We start from the raw sequence: 15615 nt of genomic DNA, 5'->3' as shown, positions 1-15615 counted from the left end.
CAGTTACATGACCATTTCTATTATGGCCCAAGGACACAATCTTGAAGTCAGAAAACATGTATAAGCATGCATATCTTTTTCACTGTTTTTATATAAAAATATTTGAAACAGACACTTTATATGTCCAAGAATAAGAAACTGGCAAAATAATCATCGAGGTAAATATCTGAACTTAATATCTAATGTAAGTTATCATATAGGACAACGTTATGTTAATGTTCTCAGTCATGGTATTATAATAAATTACAAAAAAGTACATATGTGTACAAATAATTACCTGTATAATTAGATAAATACAATCTGACAGAATCAATACCAAAAAGTTGATTAATGTGATGGAAGGATTGTTTTGCAGTTTGTCTGCATTTTTCAGTTTTCTAAGTGAAAAATGTATGCCAAAACATTTTAGCGTTTCTATAAACAAATCTACTTCATGCACAGACATCATAAGGAAGGATACAGCACAGTCAGAAAGGCCAGCGGGAATGGCAGGATTTATAGAGTTGTTTCCAAGCTCACCACTTCGCAACCTCCAGACCTACAAGCCTGCTGGCTCCATCTGGGATGGTGTTACCATAATCTGTGTCCACTACTTGGTGAGGCAGATAGCCTCCTTGCTGGCTGACATTTTATCTTTAAAACCAAGAATTACCATTACCAGTAATTAAAGCATAAAGCAATAAAGAATTTACAAGTTAGGTTTCATACCATCAAACAGAAAAGGATAAAAAGAAAAGCAATAGGCTTGAGAGCTTGTGGACTGGTTTTTGCTGGTTTTTTCTTTTTTGGAGTTTTTGGTTTGGTTTGATTTGATTTGGTTTGGACTTTTTTTTTTTTTTGAGACAGGATGTCTCTGTGTAGGGCTGTGCAGGAACAGTGATGTAGACCATCCTGTCCTTGAACTCACAAGCCTCAGGAGTGCTGGGAGTAAAGGTGAACCCCACCTTATCCAGCATCTTTTTTACTTTTTAACATAATGACCTTCTCCTTTTCCTTCTTATCAGGCTTAGTAGACGTACTGTTTTGAAAGCCAGCAAAGCAATTGCAACCTGTTACAAAAACACTCTCCATGAACTTTAACCCAGTAAGCCACTGAACGCTTGTTAGGTACAGAGTGTTGACAAGCACCAAAGGAACATACAGACAAGACAAATAGGCATGCAGTAAGGAGAAGAAAAGTGCATGATTCGAATCTGTTTTTCATGTACTTTGTAGTTCTTTTTTTCACGCTGCTAGGAAGCAAAGACAATTTACAAGCAGAGGACACAGTGGGTCTGGTCACATGTTGGAGTACAGCTGAGAATCTTCCCAGCATCAACACTAACCCATCCCAGCCTGCTGCTCTCTCTGTTATGAGGCTTGTCTGTGTATGACCTCTGGTTCCAAGTGTGCTACTCTAACCTTTAAGCCTTAACCTTAGGCGACTGAATAGCCAGGAGTTTGCCTTTTATTTTGGCATAAGGGCTCTTACTTGTGCCCAGATCTCTGGGTAACTCAACTTCGTTTACCCACAGTTTTCATAGCTCCAGTGTTACAATCTTTGTTAGAGCGAGAAAAGTCACGGCAGTGCAATGCATTTCCGATGGCCTGGTCTGCCAGAGCCAACCACTGAGTCTAAGAAGTTGGAATGCTGCCCAGAGTATGCCCACGCCCCTCACATGTGAAACCACACTTGCACTTCATGGGATACAACACAAAAACTGAGGACATTTACAACTACCCCTACTACCTATTCTAACAGAATTCTCAAGGCCATACTTATATGTTGTTTGTAATGTTTTCACACCCAGCAGGTAGTGTAGTGTTCAGAACAAGAACAGCTTTCACTTTTTGTAAAACTTCTTTTCAATGAAATGCTGTATCTGCTTACTCATGGCTCTAAAAGCTAGAGAGAACAAAAATGGATTCCACTCAAAATTGCCCAACTCCAAAACCTGTCGGATTATGTCACATTTCCACCCTTGACCTCTGCCTGTTAGGACAGAAGAGCACATTTGGACGTAGAGTAAAACCTCATGGAGGCACAAACTGGTGGATCCAGTCCCTGGGAGACTGGGGGTCTGATCTAATCAACAAATCAATCCACTGATGGACTTAAAATTGATGACATAATTTGGAGAGGATACAAAGAGTTGGGGCCTACTTAGACAAACTGGAACCTGTTGTTGAAAAATAGGTCTTATCGCTGAGGCCTCTCTGGCTCCTTAAGAGAGCAGCTTCGCTCTTGCTAAGCCTACCTACCACTATGATTTTCTGCCTCCACACAGGCCAAAGCCCTGGAGGCAGCAAGCATACACTGAAACAACCGAAACTGTGAGCCAAAAGAAATCTTTCCTTGTTTTAAATTATTGGGGTGTTTTGTTTTGATTTTTGGTTTTGTTTGTTTTTGTTTGGGGGATTTTTTGTATTTTGTCACATGTGTGAAAAGTGAGTAATAGAATGGAAAACAAATGACCTCGAAACTATAATCGAGGCAAGGCCAAGTTTCTGAATGGCAGTTTTGCTGTGCAATCATCCACAAGGCACTTACTTTTCCTTCTGGGACTCATTCACTCCACCTGTCGTCATGAATTTTAACTATATCTATGGCTTTCAGTTTTAAGAACTCCTGAAACCGTGTCTCCTGTTAAACTTGGGAAAGTCCATGGATATAGGTTCTCCAGCAAGAATGTGTACGTGTCTACGCCACCTCAAGCCCTACTTGGCTCAAGGCACAAAACCGGCTACCGAACCGCTGGGAGTCAAAGATCAAGGTCAAGTGCGGGTTTTAACAGTTCCCAAAAGCTGCTGCATAAACCTGAGTGTCCCTCCTGCCTAAGTTAGGGTTCTTGCAGCAAAACCTCCAGTGGGAAAAGAGGAAAGCAGTTGTTCCTAGACTGATCAGAGACCTTAGTCCAGACCCCTCAGGTTTCAGTGTGGAGCCCAGGGGGCGCCAGCGCTTTGCCCCACAGCACACAGTAGCGAGGGGAGGCAACGAAGGCAGAAGCAGCAGCCGCAAAGGCGGCGGGCCCAGTTACCTGAGTCTGTCACCCCGGCGGCGTGCATCAGTCTGACCTCCAGTCGCTGCCGCTCCCCACCGGGCCTGCCCCGCACCACCTGCCGCAGGAGCAGTCGCACGCGCCGCGAGGCCACGTCGCCGAGGCCGCCCGGGACCCCGAGGAGGAGGAGGCGGGACTGCATGGCGCAGGTGGCACCACGGGGCACCTCCAGGGACTATGGGGGCCCGGTGCCTTCCCGGGACACTGCAGGAGGCGGTGCGGCGAGCAGGACAGGAAGCGGCTGGGAGGCGGGTCCGCCGGAAACTCCTTCCCCCGGCGCGCCGGGCTCCGCGGTGTGGGGCCGGCCCGGGGCGGTGTGCTGGAGCGGTGCCAGCGGGTAGGATCGGCCACCCCGGCCCCGTGCACCACCCCAGGCGTGGTCACCCCACGAACGATCCGGAGCTGGGGAGGTGCCAAAGGCCCTTAGCACCCAGCGTTCAGCGCTTGCAGTGCTCCTTTCTTGGCTGCGAGCCCAGTGTGTTAGGATGCACTGAGGGCTTTCCCTCAGCGCTGCTTCAAATCTTTTTTGGAATTGAGAAAATACACGGCAGATTATGGAATTCCACCTATTTGAATTCGTTTTCATCTTTCAAGGGTTTCCATACAACGGGTCTTGAAAGCCTTCACCTGTGTCTTTTTAGCCTTCCTTTGTGGCTCCTGTGTTACCACATCTTCTAAACTGTAAGTGGAAATTTTACATTATAATGGTGCCTGAAAAACATTTAACTACCCGAAGGATCCAAAGAGACCGCTTTACCGTCAGGCTACAAAGCAAGAGTTATATAAACATAATTTATGTCTTTGGTGAAGAAAAAAGTAGGACACAGGCAAAGGCTGTCTCCCTTCCATGCATTCCAAAAGCAGCAGCAGTCTTCCATAAAGCCAACGAAGCCTAATTTAATTATGCTACACCCCCAAAATGTCAGGAGGGAATTAACCGGGACAAAAAGTTGAAATGAAGTTGTGCGCAATGAAATCAAGCACAATGGAGGCAGGCCTCACTCTCAGCAAATAGCCTGGGCAGTTCTAGACCTGCCAGGGTCTCACAGCCATACTGAACACCTACTGCCCAAGCACCTAAATTTGGAATAAATTCTGAGAAGAAAGCAACCAACCAAGGAGACACTGTGAAGGGCGCGCGGGGGGGGGGGGGGGAGATTATAAAAAAAAAAAGAAGGACAATAACTGCTCCTAGGTATGGTGGAGGAAAAAGTTAATTGTAGATAAAAGCATTGTAGGAAAGCGTAGTGAGAAGCAGAGAAATCTGGGAGAGTCCAAAGTGGACATTACCATAAGCCATGTGAAGAGGGAAGGGGAAAGGAGAGGGGAGAGAGGAAAACCAGGTGCAGCATCCCAGAGGGCAAAGGTACAAAAAGGGGTGGGTGACCAAAATGGCTGGCTTAAACAGGGATCAGCCTCTAGGGAAAGGCAGCTCAACCCCGGGGCTGAAGTTTGGGGGCGCAGGGAGGCAAGTGGTGGGGGAGATCAAACCCTGTAGGGTAGGGACTGAGGGATGTTGAGATAACCTGGTGGCCAAGTCTGAGTTGATTTGTTAAATAGGCCCCTCAGCCATTAGTCCCTGGGTTTGAGAGTTTACAGGCAGTGAAAATGAAGCTGGGCTGAGTATAGAACGCTTTGTGCATCTTGCTGACGAACTTGAACTTCAGAAGGAAGAGTGGAAAACAGGCTTATAACCTAGTTGGTAGAAAATAAAAATAAAAATAAAGATAGTGAATATTTAAGTTGTCAAAAACAACATTATTCCATGAGTACATTCTCATTCACTATTCACAGTCTCCCCTGTTAGGTCTCAAACCCAGGACAAGCTGTTAATTTTGATATTATTGAAGCTGACGCTGGCCTACAGGTTCTCCCAGCATCCCCCAGTCCCTACCGATTGAAGTGTCCAACTGGCTGACATACCCAGCCACCTACTCTGAACTCTCCGGCCCAGGTGTTGGGCTGCCCTTTGCCCAGTTGCTCTTCCCCATATAATCCAACCAGTTTGGCTACTCCAGCCCTCTTTTGGTCTCCTGGCCTCTTGGCTCCTGGCTCTTCCCTCTCCTCCCTCCTCTCTTCGCATGTCTGGCTCAGTCAGCCAGTCATGTCCACTCTGGACCCTCGCAGATGCCTCTGGCTGTTTTCTCCCTCATCTCGACAATAAACTTCACCTCCACCATACCTAGGAGCAGTCCTGTCCTCCTTTGATTTCTTTTTTTCAATCTCATTCCTATGAGACTTGGGGAACGGCAGGCACATATGTAAGCAGCGCATTATAAACTTACAAAATGCTTCTCCCACTTTGTGAGCGTGCAATAGGTGACCTTTATTATAGTCACCTTGATTGGCTCTGGACTCTGCTGTCTGTGAGGGCATTTCAAGGAAAGATTAACGAAAAGGAGAAGACCCTCCCAACCCAGAGTGCATGGTCCTTCCCATGGAAACTTAGACCAAGAGTTCAATGGAAAAGGAGATGCTCTCCCTTGCCTCTGCCACCTCTTGCTGATGAGTGTCAATGCTTCTTCACTGCCAGCAGAATCCAGCTTCTTCTCTTCCAACATAGACGGAAGATCAAGTGGCTTAACAGGAATCTCCAGGCCTGCACACTGAAATGGAAATGCTGAAGCATCCAACCTTCATCTGCAGCTACAAGATTCAAGATTCTCAACCTCTCCAATGTGCAAATAAATAAATAAATATTTTTTAAAAAAACACTGTTGGACTTCCCAGCTCCTGTTGTACAAACTAGTCTAATTTCCTTTGCTAAATGTATACTTTTTCAATTTCTTCTTTCTTCCAGAGAACCTTGACTAATACAGAGCACATACTCTATATTATGATTTTAATTAATAATCTTATTTCACACAGCTTCACAAATATGAGGTGCTATTACCTACTGCTCTAGTTAGAGGTACTATTCCTGTGGTGACCCCCAGACTAAAAGCAGCCTGTAGGTGGTGTGGGAGAATTGTCTGTATTCTGTCAATCATATTTTAAATAAATGCTGATTGACCAGGCAGGAAAACCAGACAGGAAGTTGAGGTGGAGCAAAGAGAATGGGAGTATTCTGGGAAGCAGGAAGCTCCCTCTGCCATTCCTGGCCAGATCACCGAAGAAGCAACATGTGATCTGACAGCTGGAAAAGGTACCAAGCCATATGACTAACATAGATCAGAATAATGGGTTAATATAAGCTATAAGAGTTAACAAGTAGCCTGAGCTAAGGGTCAATCAGTTTATAATCTTATGGAGTCCTGTGTGTGATTTTCTTTGGGACTTACCAGCTGTGGGGTACTGGGTGGGACAGAAACCCAACAAGCCAGCCCTCCAGGTTACATGTGGGGGAAAGGGTTTATTTCAGGTTACACTGCTAGGTGACAGTTCATCAGTGAGGGAAGTCAGAATAGGAACTCAAACCAGGTAAGAACCAGGAGGCAGGACCGGATGTAGAGGCCCTGGAGAAGGGTTGCTTATACTTACTCCTTGAGTTCCCCTGGCTTCCGCAGCCTGCTTTTTTACTGGAATTTTCTCAGACTGAATAGTCACAAGACTCCAGTTTAGTTCCATGCAGTGAGTGACCCCAATAGGAAACTCCAGCATCTTTTACCAGAAGGTAAAGAGGAAGTGGCTATAGCACTCACTGCCAATCCCTTGCACCCCCCCCAAAAAGACTTCCTGCATTTGGCTTTGGGGTGTATCTTAGTTAGGGTTTCTATTGCTATGACGAGATTATAGGGACCAATTATGTTCAAACAAACACATTCCACTCCCTGGCCTCCATAAGCTTGTAACAATATCATAATGCAAAATGCATTTAGTCCAACTTCAGAAGTCCCCATAGTCTATCACAGTCTCAACATTCTAAGGTCCAAAATTCAAAGTCCCTCTTCTGAGCTCCATGAAATCTCTTAAATGTAATCACCTGTAAAAATAAAGAAGCAGATCATGTCCTTCCAACATATAACGGCATAGGATATACATTGCCATTCCAAAATGCAGGGAAGGGAGCATAGTGAGGGAATATTGGACCAAAGCAAGACCAAAAACCAGCTGGGCAAACTCCAAACTCTGCATCTCCATGTCTGATGTCAAAATGCTCTTCAGATCTCCGACTCTGTTCAGCTTTGTTGACTTCAACACTCTTACATCTCTTGGGCTGGTTCCACTCCCTGTCAGCAGCTCTCTTTGGCAGGTGTCCCATGACTCTGGCATCTCTAACATCTTGGGTTCTCCAAGGCAATCCAGTCATCACCTTCACAGCTTCACACAATGGTCCCTCTACTAGGCCTCCATTCTGGCACACCCCTGACACATGCCTGGCTTCAGCGGCTTTCCTTATTCTTGAGGGCAAATTCCATAACCTCTTTCTTCTATTCTTAACTCTAAAGCCAGAGCCACGTGGCTGAAGCTGCCAACTTCTGTTGCTTACACAAGCTGGAAAATGTCCCCCTCATTCAATTACATCTTGACCAGCTTTCTGTCCTTCAGTGCCTAACATGGCTGAAACTCACTCTGTAGACCAGGCTGGCCTCAAACTCAGAGACCCACAAGCCTCTGTCTTCTCATTTCTGGGACTAAAGGTGTGCTCCACCACATGCAGCTCTAAACTTTTTTTCAGTTCCTTTCACAAGTTGGAAACTTAGCAGGGTGGGATCTTGTCCTGAGGTCACCATTCCCTTTATTCCATTTCTTAATCTGTTTATCTCCTTGAACACAGGATTTAGTTCCATTCCACTTTTTTTGGTGCTTCATTTCTCCTTAAATTTTAAATTTTGTAATTTACCCTACTCAGCCTGCTCCTTTTCCTTATAAATCTTCATCAGAATTAATACTAATGAGCATACAACAGAGTCTGTACTAGGCTATTTGGAGATTTCCTCTGCCAAAGGCCAGAACTCTTCACTTCAACCTCAGGAAGACTCTTTAGACAAGGGCAAGACACAGCCACTTTCATCACCAACATATCACAAGAATGATCTCTAGACAACATACTAAAATCTTCTCCTCTGAAACCTCTTGAGTGAGCCCCTCACAGATTAAATAACTCTCAGTACCACTGTCTTCCATGCTCCTAGTAGAATGCCCCTTTAAGCAATGCTTGAATCATTCCACTGCTCGCCTAACCCAAAGTACCAAAATCTATATGACTACAAACAAAAACATGATCAGGTCTATCACAACAATATCCCAATCCCTGGCACCAACTTCTGTCTTAGTTAGAGTTTTTATTGTGATGTGATGACCACAGCAACTCTTGTTTTTTGAGACAAGGTTTCTCTGTAGTTTTGGAGCCTGTCCTGGAACTAGCTCATGTAGACCAGGCTGGCCTTGAACTCACAGAGATCTGCCTGCCTCTGCCTCCCAAGTGCTGGAATTAAAGGCCACCACCACTGGGCAACTATAGCAACTCTTATAAAAAAAATTTAATTGGGGTGGCTTGCTTACAATTTTAGAGGTTCAGTCCATTATCATCCTGATGGCAGGGAGCATGGTGTGCAGGAAGATGTGGAGCTGGAGTAGCAGCTAAGAGTCCTACATCTTGCAGGCAACAGGAAATTGTCTGAGACATGGGGTAGTATCCATAGAAACCTCAAAGCCCGCCCCCACAGTGACACACTTCCTCCAACAAGGCCAAACCCACTCCAACAAAGCCACACCTCCTAAAAGTGCCACTCCTGATGAAATGTTGGGGACCAATTACATTCAAACTACCCAAGGTTGGTCAGGGCTTTGTACCCGAGAGGACTGCTCAAGGCCCATGAAATTGCTCTGCTTTCTTCTCTATCTCACATCCCCAGTCCTCCTCCTGATGCACTAAGAAGTCAGATGCAGAGTTCCCTAGTTGAGATACTGGGAGGATTCTTCTAAACATGGAGAGGTTGTGACTCTTTGTCCACAGTTCTGGGCTCTGCTTTCTAAGTCTAGTGAGAGAAAATTACCGTGTTAAGATCTATGGTTACCATAGGCAGTTGCTCCTTGAACTGTTTGACATTGTGTCATGTGAATTTATTTCTTTAGTCAACTGAGATTTGTCAATTCTTATTTTTCAAGGTACATTCATCCGCTGAAACATAAAACTTGGTAGCTTCTTGCCTTTTTAGCTAAGATCAAGTGTGTAATACAGTCAGTGTACATAATAAAGGGGTGCCGTATGATGTTTTAATATGCATAGAGGGGCCTGTTTTTAAAGGGAAGAAGGATAAGTTAGGCCATGTGTGATTCCTTCAAGTGAGGTATGGGGTATTTCAGGGCAAGCGGCAGAGCGGTAGGTGTGACAGTCCTGCTGGGTACAGGGCAGAACACTGGGAGGGAAAGGCATGGATGTACTCTACACGCTCACATTGAGTGTGTTATATAAATGGGAGAAAAGACATGGGAGGAGATGGACTGTGCTTCCCTGGAATAAACTGGGGTAGATCACTGGGAATGGCAGCCTCCAGATAGCCACCATGACTAAGAACACATCTCCTGGATTTTTCACTGACAGATTTAAGAATAAATTAAACCTGATGAGATGACACTCTCAGGAGACAGAGGTGTGGAAAGAGACAGCAGAATGGCCTAAAAGATGCCTTTGGTGCTGCCTTAGCAACAAAGACAAGTCGTCAGGGACTCGGAGTGTGTGGCAGAGCTACCCCAGGCTTCTGTCATCTTGGTTTTGCTCTGCGTGACTGTCGGAGGCCTTTGACTCTCTGATTCGGTGACTCTGCAGACACCGCTATCACCGTAGAAATGTTACCATGCAGACGGAATAGTGCCACATTCTCCAAGCTACAATTAAGAAACTCAGTCATGCCCAGCATCTAGTAAAGCCTTTTCTTGAGAGAAAATTGGATATAGCAGCCAATTAATAATAATAAATATTGAGACCCCTGAGGGAAGAGTTTGTAGGAGGCCCCTGAGCAAATGGGAAGTAGAAATACAAACTCTTGTCACAATCTTGCCCAGGAGAACCCAGTCTGGGCCTCCATGACTACTGCATCAGCCTCTCCCCCTACAGCAGAGGACCGTACACATCTTAGAAAATGCCTAGCAGCACAAATCACATTGCTCAACCTAAGATAAAACAAAAAGTCTAACACAGAGGACAGACAACTTTTATTGTTGTTATGTGCGTGTGAGAGAGAGGTCAGAGGAAAGCGCTGGGAAATTGATTCTCTCCTTCCAGTGTTCAGGGATTACCAGGACTGCGGAGCAAGCGCCTTCACCTGCTGAGCCATCTCAGCAGTCCAGGCAAGAACTTAATACAAATAAAATGCCTTTGTAATAAAGATGAGAGCAAGCTAAGAGGATTATCATATACATTGCTGTGGATGAAGGTGGGAAGCAGTGTGGTTATTCTCGGATGCACTGTAGCCACCTATGTCAGGGATCTCGTATCATTTTATATTTCTTTATGAGTCTAAGTTGAGGAAATGGAGACTAAGCAATTGGGTTGAAAATGTTTTCTACAACATTATTTATAATACTAAAACACCAAGAACTGTTCCATAGGAATAACTAACTAAAGTAAATGTATAATTTTCAGTCATAAAAATTTTATACTATTAAGATTATAGTGTTCAGAAACAAAAGTATACACCTACATAATCCTAAACTTTTAAAGGTATAGGACGTGAAACAGAAAATAAATTATTTGAGAGACCAATCCATGAATAACCATAAATTTCTGTTGAATCGTTTTATGTTTCAAAATGTTTCTGTTATGGGGTTGGAAAGCTGGCTCTGTGTTAGGAGTCCCTGCTGTTCTTGCAGTGGTCCCAAGTTTGTCTCAGAGCACCCGTGTCAGGGAACACAACTCCTTGTAACTCCAGCACCACCAGACCTAACACTTTCTTCTGGCCCCATGGGAGGAGACCCACACTGTACATACACATACATAAAAAGGAATTTAAATATTTCTCTGCTAAAAGCTTATTAGACTTTTTGGAAAAATAAGAAAACAAGAGGGGAAATCAAGAGAAAAATAAAATGAAAAATTCCACACAGGGAGAATTGGTGACACATTTAAATCCATGAATTTAGGACAACCTATTATTTGAGCAACGTCAGACAACTGAACAGTCTGTTTCTGAATCCGTACATTTCCCTGGCATCCTAAAGATGTACCTGTTTTGCTACTGGGGAAACTAGGAAAGCTCCCAAAGAAAAAGATGCTATTTCTTGCCAGGTGTGGTGGCCCATGTCTTTAACCCCAGCATTTGGGAGGCAGAGACAGAGGGAGCTAATGAGTTAAGGCTAGCCTGGTCTACAAAACAAGTCCAGGACAACCAGGAATACATAGTGAGATCTTATCTTTATAAAAAAGAAAGAAAGGAAGGAAGGAAGGAAGGAAGGAAGGAAGGAAGGAAGGAAGGAAGGAAGGAAGAAAGAACACAGAAGAAAAAAGAAAAACAATTCTATTTCTTTCCTCTCTTGTTTTTCTTTTCTTTTTTTTCCTTGCAAGAAACTTCTCTATGCATATAATAATTTGACAACAGTCTGTGCCCACATGCATGGAAAGAACCTTGACTTTGATCTGAAAAGAATGACTGCAGATGGAATATAAATATCACCCTGGATTGACTTGATTTTCGTCATGTTTATCACACGAAGTCTAGAACTCTGGAGAAAGTGTGGGCTGGGATGCAAATACTCATGTCATTAGTGTGGCAGGAAGTATGTAGCTTTGTGAGTTTTGCTTTTATCAGCCCCCGGCTAATGCAATTCCATGCCTCACCTTGGGAATCCTAAATCTAGAATGTAGACCTGGTGCCAGTATCTGAATAAAGCCTCTTCTTTGTTTAAAATGTACTCATGGTCAGATGGGTGAATCTCTGAATGACCCCAGACCAACCCAAGCGGTTGTGGGAACTAAAAACAGGAAAACATTACATAGTATGGCAGTTGAACTTTTCCTGACGCTCTCTTGAAGGTTCTGCGGGCCTGTATTCGAGGACTTGATCATGCCAGGAGAACCAGCTGTGGGAAGATGAGCTGGGCACAGAGCAGGAGAAGGAGATCTTGGGGGACGCTGATAATTCCCTATAAGCCTGCCCCTCAGTATGCCTGACAAGCCCCAAGAATAATGAATTATTCATCTAGTCAACCCTGATCTAAAACCACACCACAAGAGAAATGCTCAAAATAGGGCCTCAAAGGAGAGCTACAGTTGGAAAGCCAAGCACAACCTTACAAATTCTCTTTGCTTAAAAAATTAAGAGAACTGGGTGGCGGGGGCGCACACCTTTAAACCCAGCACTCGGGAGGCAACCGCAGGCAGATCTCTGCAAGTTTCAGGCCAGCCTGGTCTACAGAGTGAGTTCCAGGACAGCCAGGGTTACATAGAGAAACCCTGTCTTGAAAAACCAAAATAAATAAATTTATAATTAATAATAATGAAACATAAAATTAATAAAAACTTTAAGAGAAGTCTGGGTTGGGTGTGGTAGTGCAAGCATGCAGGCTTCCATCCCAGCACTGCAGAGGCAGAGGCAGAGGCAGACCAGTCTCTGTGACTTCTAATCCAGCATGACCTATGTGATGAGTTCCAGACAGGCCAGGGCTTCCCTAGAATATCCTGAAACAAATATCCTAAAAACAAACACAGAGAAAAGCCCATCATGGCACTAACACTGTTTGTTCTCACCACGGTCAATGTGTTGCATTCCATCTTCTGGGTCTGCTTTTCCATCTGGAAATCTTGTCCTTCAGACTGAAAAGCTTCACTCAGCATCCATGAAGCACAAACCTGCTTATAATCGTCTCTCAATTTGTCTATTACTGGGGGAAAAAAAATCTTCCTCCTTTTTGAAGGACATTTTCAGTGGAACACAGAGCTCTGGTTTTACCCTTTGAATCCTGCCTAGAGATGTCATCCCTACAATCGTCTGAACCCCAAAGCTGATTACAAGTCAGCTTTACCCTATTCATCATGTGTGTGAGGGGTCAGGACAGAAATAGAGGAGGAAATCACAGGGAAGTATCTTTAAATTTTAGCTGCCTGCCTCTAAGTTTTTTCTTAATGTTTGACCATTAGAGTCATAATGTAAGCATAATTTTTTGAGGGGAGTTTGCTGAGAATTCTAGTCTCTGGGCACTTTTTAAAAAATCAAATACAGGAAATCTAGGGTTTAAAAACCAAATATATGTATTTGTCATATATGTGAATATATTCACTTCATAATCATTATTCTTATGCCAGGCCGACTTCTAATCTCAAGGGAAGACATTCATGACTTTTTCCAAATCGGCTTCCCAGGGTATCATCTTAGAATAACTGGTGTCTCTCCTTTAGAGCATTAAACAGCCCCCGGTGTTGCATGGGTGAGATGAGCTGTCTCCCAGCTAACGCAGGACTTCCATGACAGCGGCGGCGCCATCTTTGTGTGCTTTGCTTTGCGCTGCTCCCAGCACCTGTCAAGGTAAACTCTTCAGAGTAGAAACTCAGTAAATGTTTATTGAGCTGGTGTACGGGTGATCCAACCCCCACTATTCAGAGGCTGAGGTAGGAGGATCACAAGATCCAGGACTACCTGAGCTGCTCTGTAAATGTTTGTTGACCGGGGTTCCTAAACAACACAGATAATACCTTAAAACCTTAGTGCAAGCCCTAATTTGTAGTAAGTTATCAGCAAAGCTTAGCTGTTCTTTGTAATTAACGTTCCCAAAGGCATTTACTATAAAAAGAATTTAATGCCATTCAACTATTATTCCTCAGATGCTTGAGAAATTCTGATATGGACTATTCTTTTGAGGATTTAGGTTCATGATGAATGAAGTGCTTCACTGTCCAGATGGAAAGAATGAGGACAATAGAACAAGGAAGACTGGAAATACTTCAAATTGTTTAGTTTTGATCTAGGACTTTTTAAATTAGAAAGTGAAAATTATAGATTTGTTTTTGGTTTTTGGTTTTGGGGTTGTTTGGTTGGTTCAGTTTGGTTTGTTTGTTGAGATAAGATAGACCATGGTGGCCTTGAACTCAGTGATTCTCCTGCTTCGGCTCCCTGAAAGCTAAGGTAATAAATGTGAGCCAACATGCTCAGCCATTACGACATTTTTAAGGTACTGTATAGCTTCTTCAAGTTCCTCCAGCTTCAGGATTAATATGCTGTTTCTGTCAAGGTCCCTTCTCATTGAACTATGTATGGGAGGGGATAGGAGGTAGGGGCAAGGATCCCAGTATTGGCAAGTGAGGCCATGGAGTTTCTGCTACACCGCATAGGCTTGGAGAAGATGCTGGGTGCTCAGGCACATGGAAAAGCAGTCCTTCAATTCTATTTCCCTAGTTTTTGTTTTGTTGTTTGAGGTTCTTTGTTTTTTGTTGTTTGTTGTTGTTGTTGTTGTTGTTTTGTTTGTTTGTTTGTTCGAGGCAGGGTTTCTCTGTGTGGCTTCGGTGCCTGGCCTGGCCTAGTTTTAATTGTAAATAAACAACTTTGGAAACTTCAAGATCACTTTAACCAGGGGCTCTGGTTCTGCAGGAATGAGATCACTATGTTAGAAAAGTCATTGGCACAGGTCCTAGCTGAGCCTAAGGGAAGCCTAGAGAGGTAAAGGCATAGGTAGATATGGAATGTCAGCTGCAATATCCCGATCACCTGCCCAATAGTAGGAGGCTTTAATCTTTCCTGATATGTTTCCAGGAAACAAGGCCACCCAGAATCCTAGAGAAGCTAGAGCGAATTGACTAGTAAAGGAGCGAGGGTAGGCGCGAAAACACAGGACAATAGTGAATAGGAACGAATTAGGCTTGGATCCTGTGATGTTGTCATCTGGACACAATCTGGATAAGCGTGTGTGCATTCAGTACCATGAGCTAAAACAAATCTGTTCTCCCTTAAGTTGCTTTTTTGTCGGGGTATTTTATCACAGAAACAAAAATGGAATCAGGGCAAGCTCTCACATCCATCACTGAGATGCTGCAATTGGCTGCTGCTGACTTACAGCCGCGTCTCTCACAGGACCGCAGTCCCTGCAGGCCTCCCTCGTGGAGACCACCATCCTCCCTCCAGATCTGGCTACAGAACTAGCTGACCTCTTGGCTTCGTTCTATGCTCAATTTGTCTTTCATAGTTGCTTACAGCTTACCTCTTGAGAACACTCCCTGAGAAAACTTCTCCACCGAGTTCTACGCTTCTATTTCCAGGAAGATCGACTTAAGTGGGGCTGTTTGAAAGGTAGCACAAATCTTCAGATTCTTCATATCCATCTTGGGTATGGATGTCAGGAGTTGTAGGATGAGAAAGAGTCTCCAAGTGGAAGAGATGCTACACACCCTTTATAGATACTCAGGAATCCATTAAGAATCTTGAATAAATGCCACAGTGAGTTAACGAAAGGAATACACTATTGTTAATCAGACTTCATCTCTTAGGAGATGATGTTGGGGGGATAAGGGAGAGCTAGGTTATTTTTTCTAAGGAAACAGCAGGCGTGTGTTTCTTCTAAAATCAAATTGCATCACTTTGAAATATTGAAGGAGTTTTGTCTTTTGAGGTGAGTTCATAATGTGGCTCAAAGGCTGCCCAACATAGAAACTCTTGGCAATCTATTGGAGCTTCAGATCTCGGGACTCTATCCCACATCTAGTGAACCA

General features: G+C 44.0%; 1 protein-coding gene and 1 long non-coding RNA gene across 2 annotated transcripts in view; one reads left to right on the top strand and one right to left on the bottom strand.

Moving 5' to 3' along the window:
• Vwa8 (von Willebrand factor A domain containing 8) overlaps window positions 1-3265 on the bottom strand; it is a 327640-nt gene extending 324375 nt beyond the window's left edge. The window contains exon 1 of the mRNA XM_048422107.3: window positions 3018-3265. Within this exon, the coding sequence (XP_048278064.1) occupies window positions 3018-3180 (163 nt within the window). The 5' untranslated portion in view covers window positions 3181-3265. The remainder of the gene's footprint in view (window positions 1-3017) is intronic.
• Window positions 3266-3338: 73 nt separating this feature from the next.
• On the top strand, window positions 3339-5752 carry LOC146892192 (uncharacterized). The gene is made up of 2 exons (XR_015004765.2): window positions 3339-3719; window positions 5575-5752. It is a non-coding gene; the product is annotated as an uncharacterized LOC146892192 (long non-coding RNA).
• The last annotated feature ends 9863 nt before the right edge of the window (window positions 5753-15615 follow it).

This window comes from Myodes glareolus, chromosome 12 (assembly GCF_982192425.1).
Source record: "Myodes glareolus chromosome 12, mMyoGla1.1, whole genome shotgun sequence".
Taxonomy (NCBI): domain Eukaryota; kingdom Metazoa; phylum Chordata; class Mammalia; order Rodentia; family Cricetidae; genus Myodes; species Myodes glareolus.
This window is presented reverse-complemented; position numbering and strand designations above follow the sequence as displayed.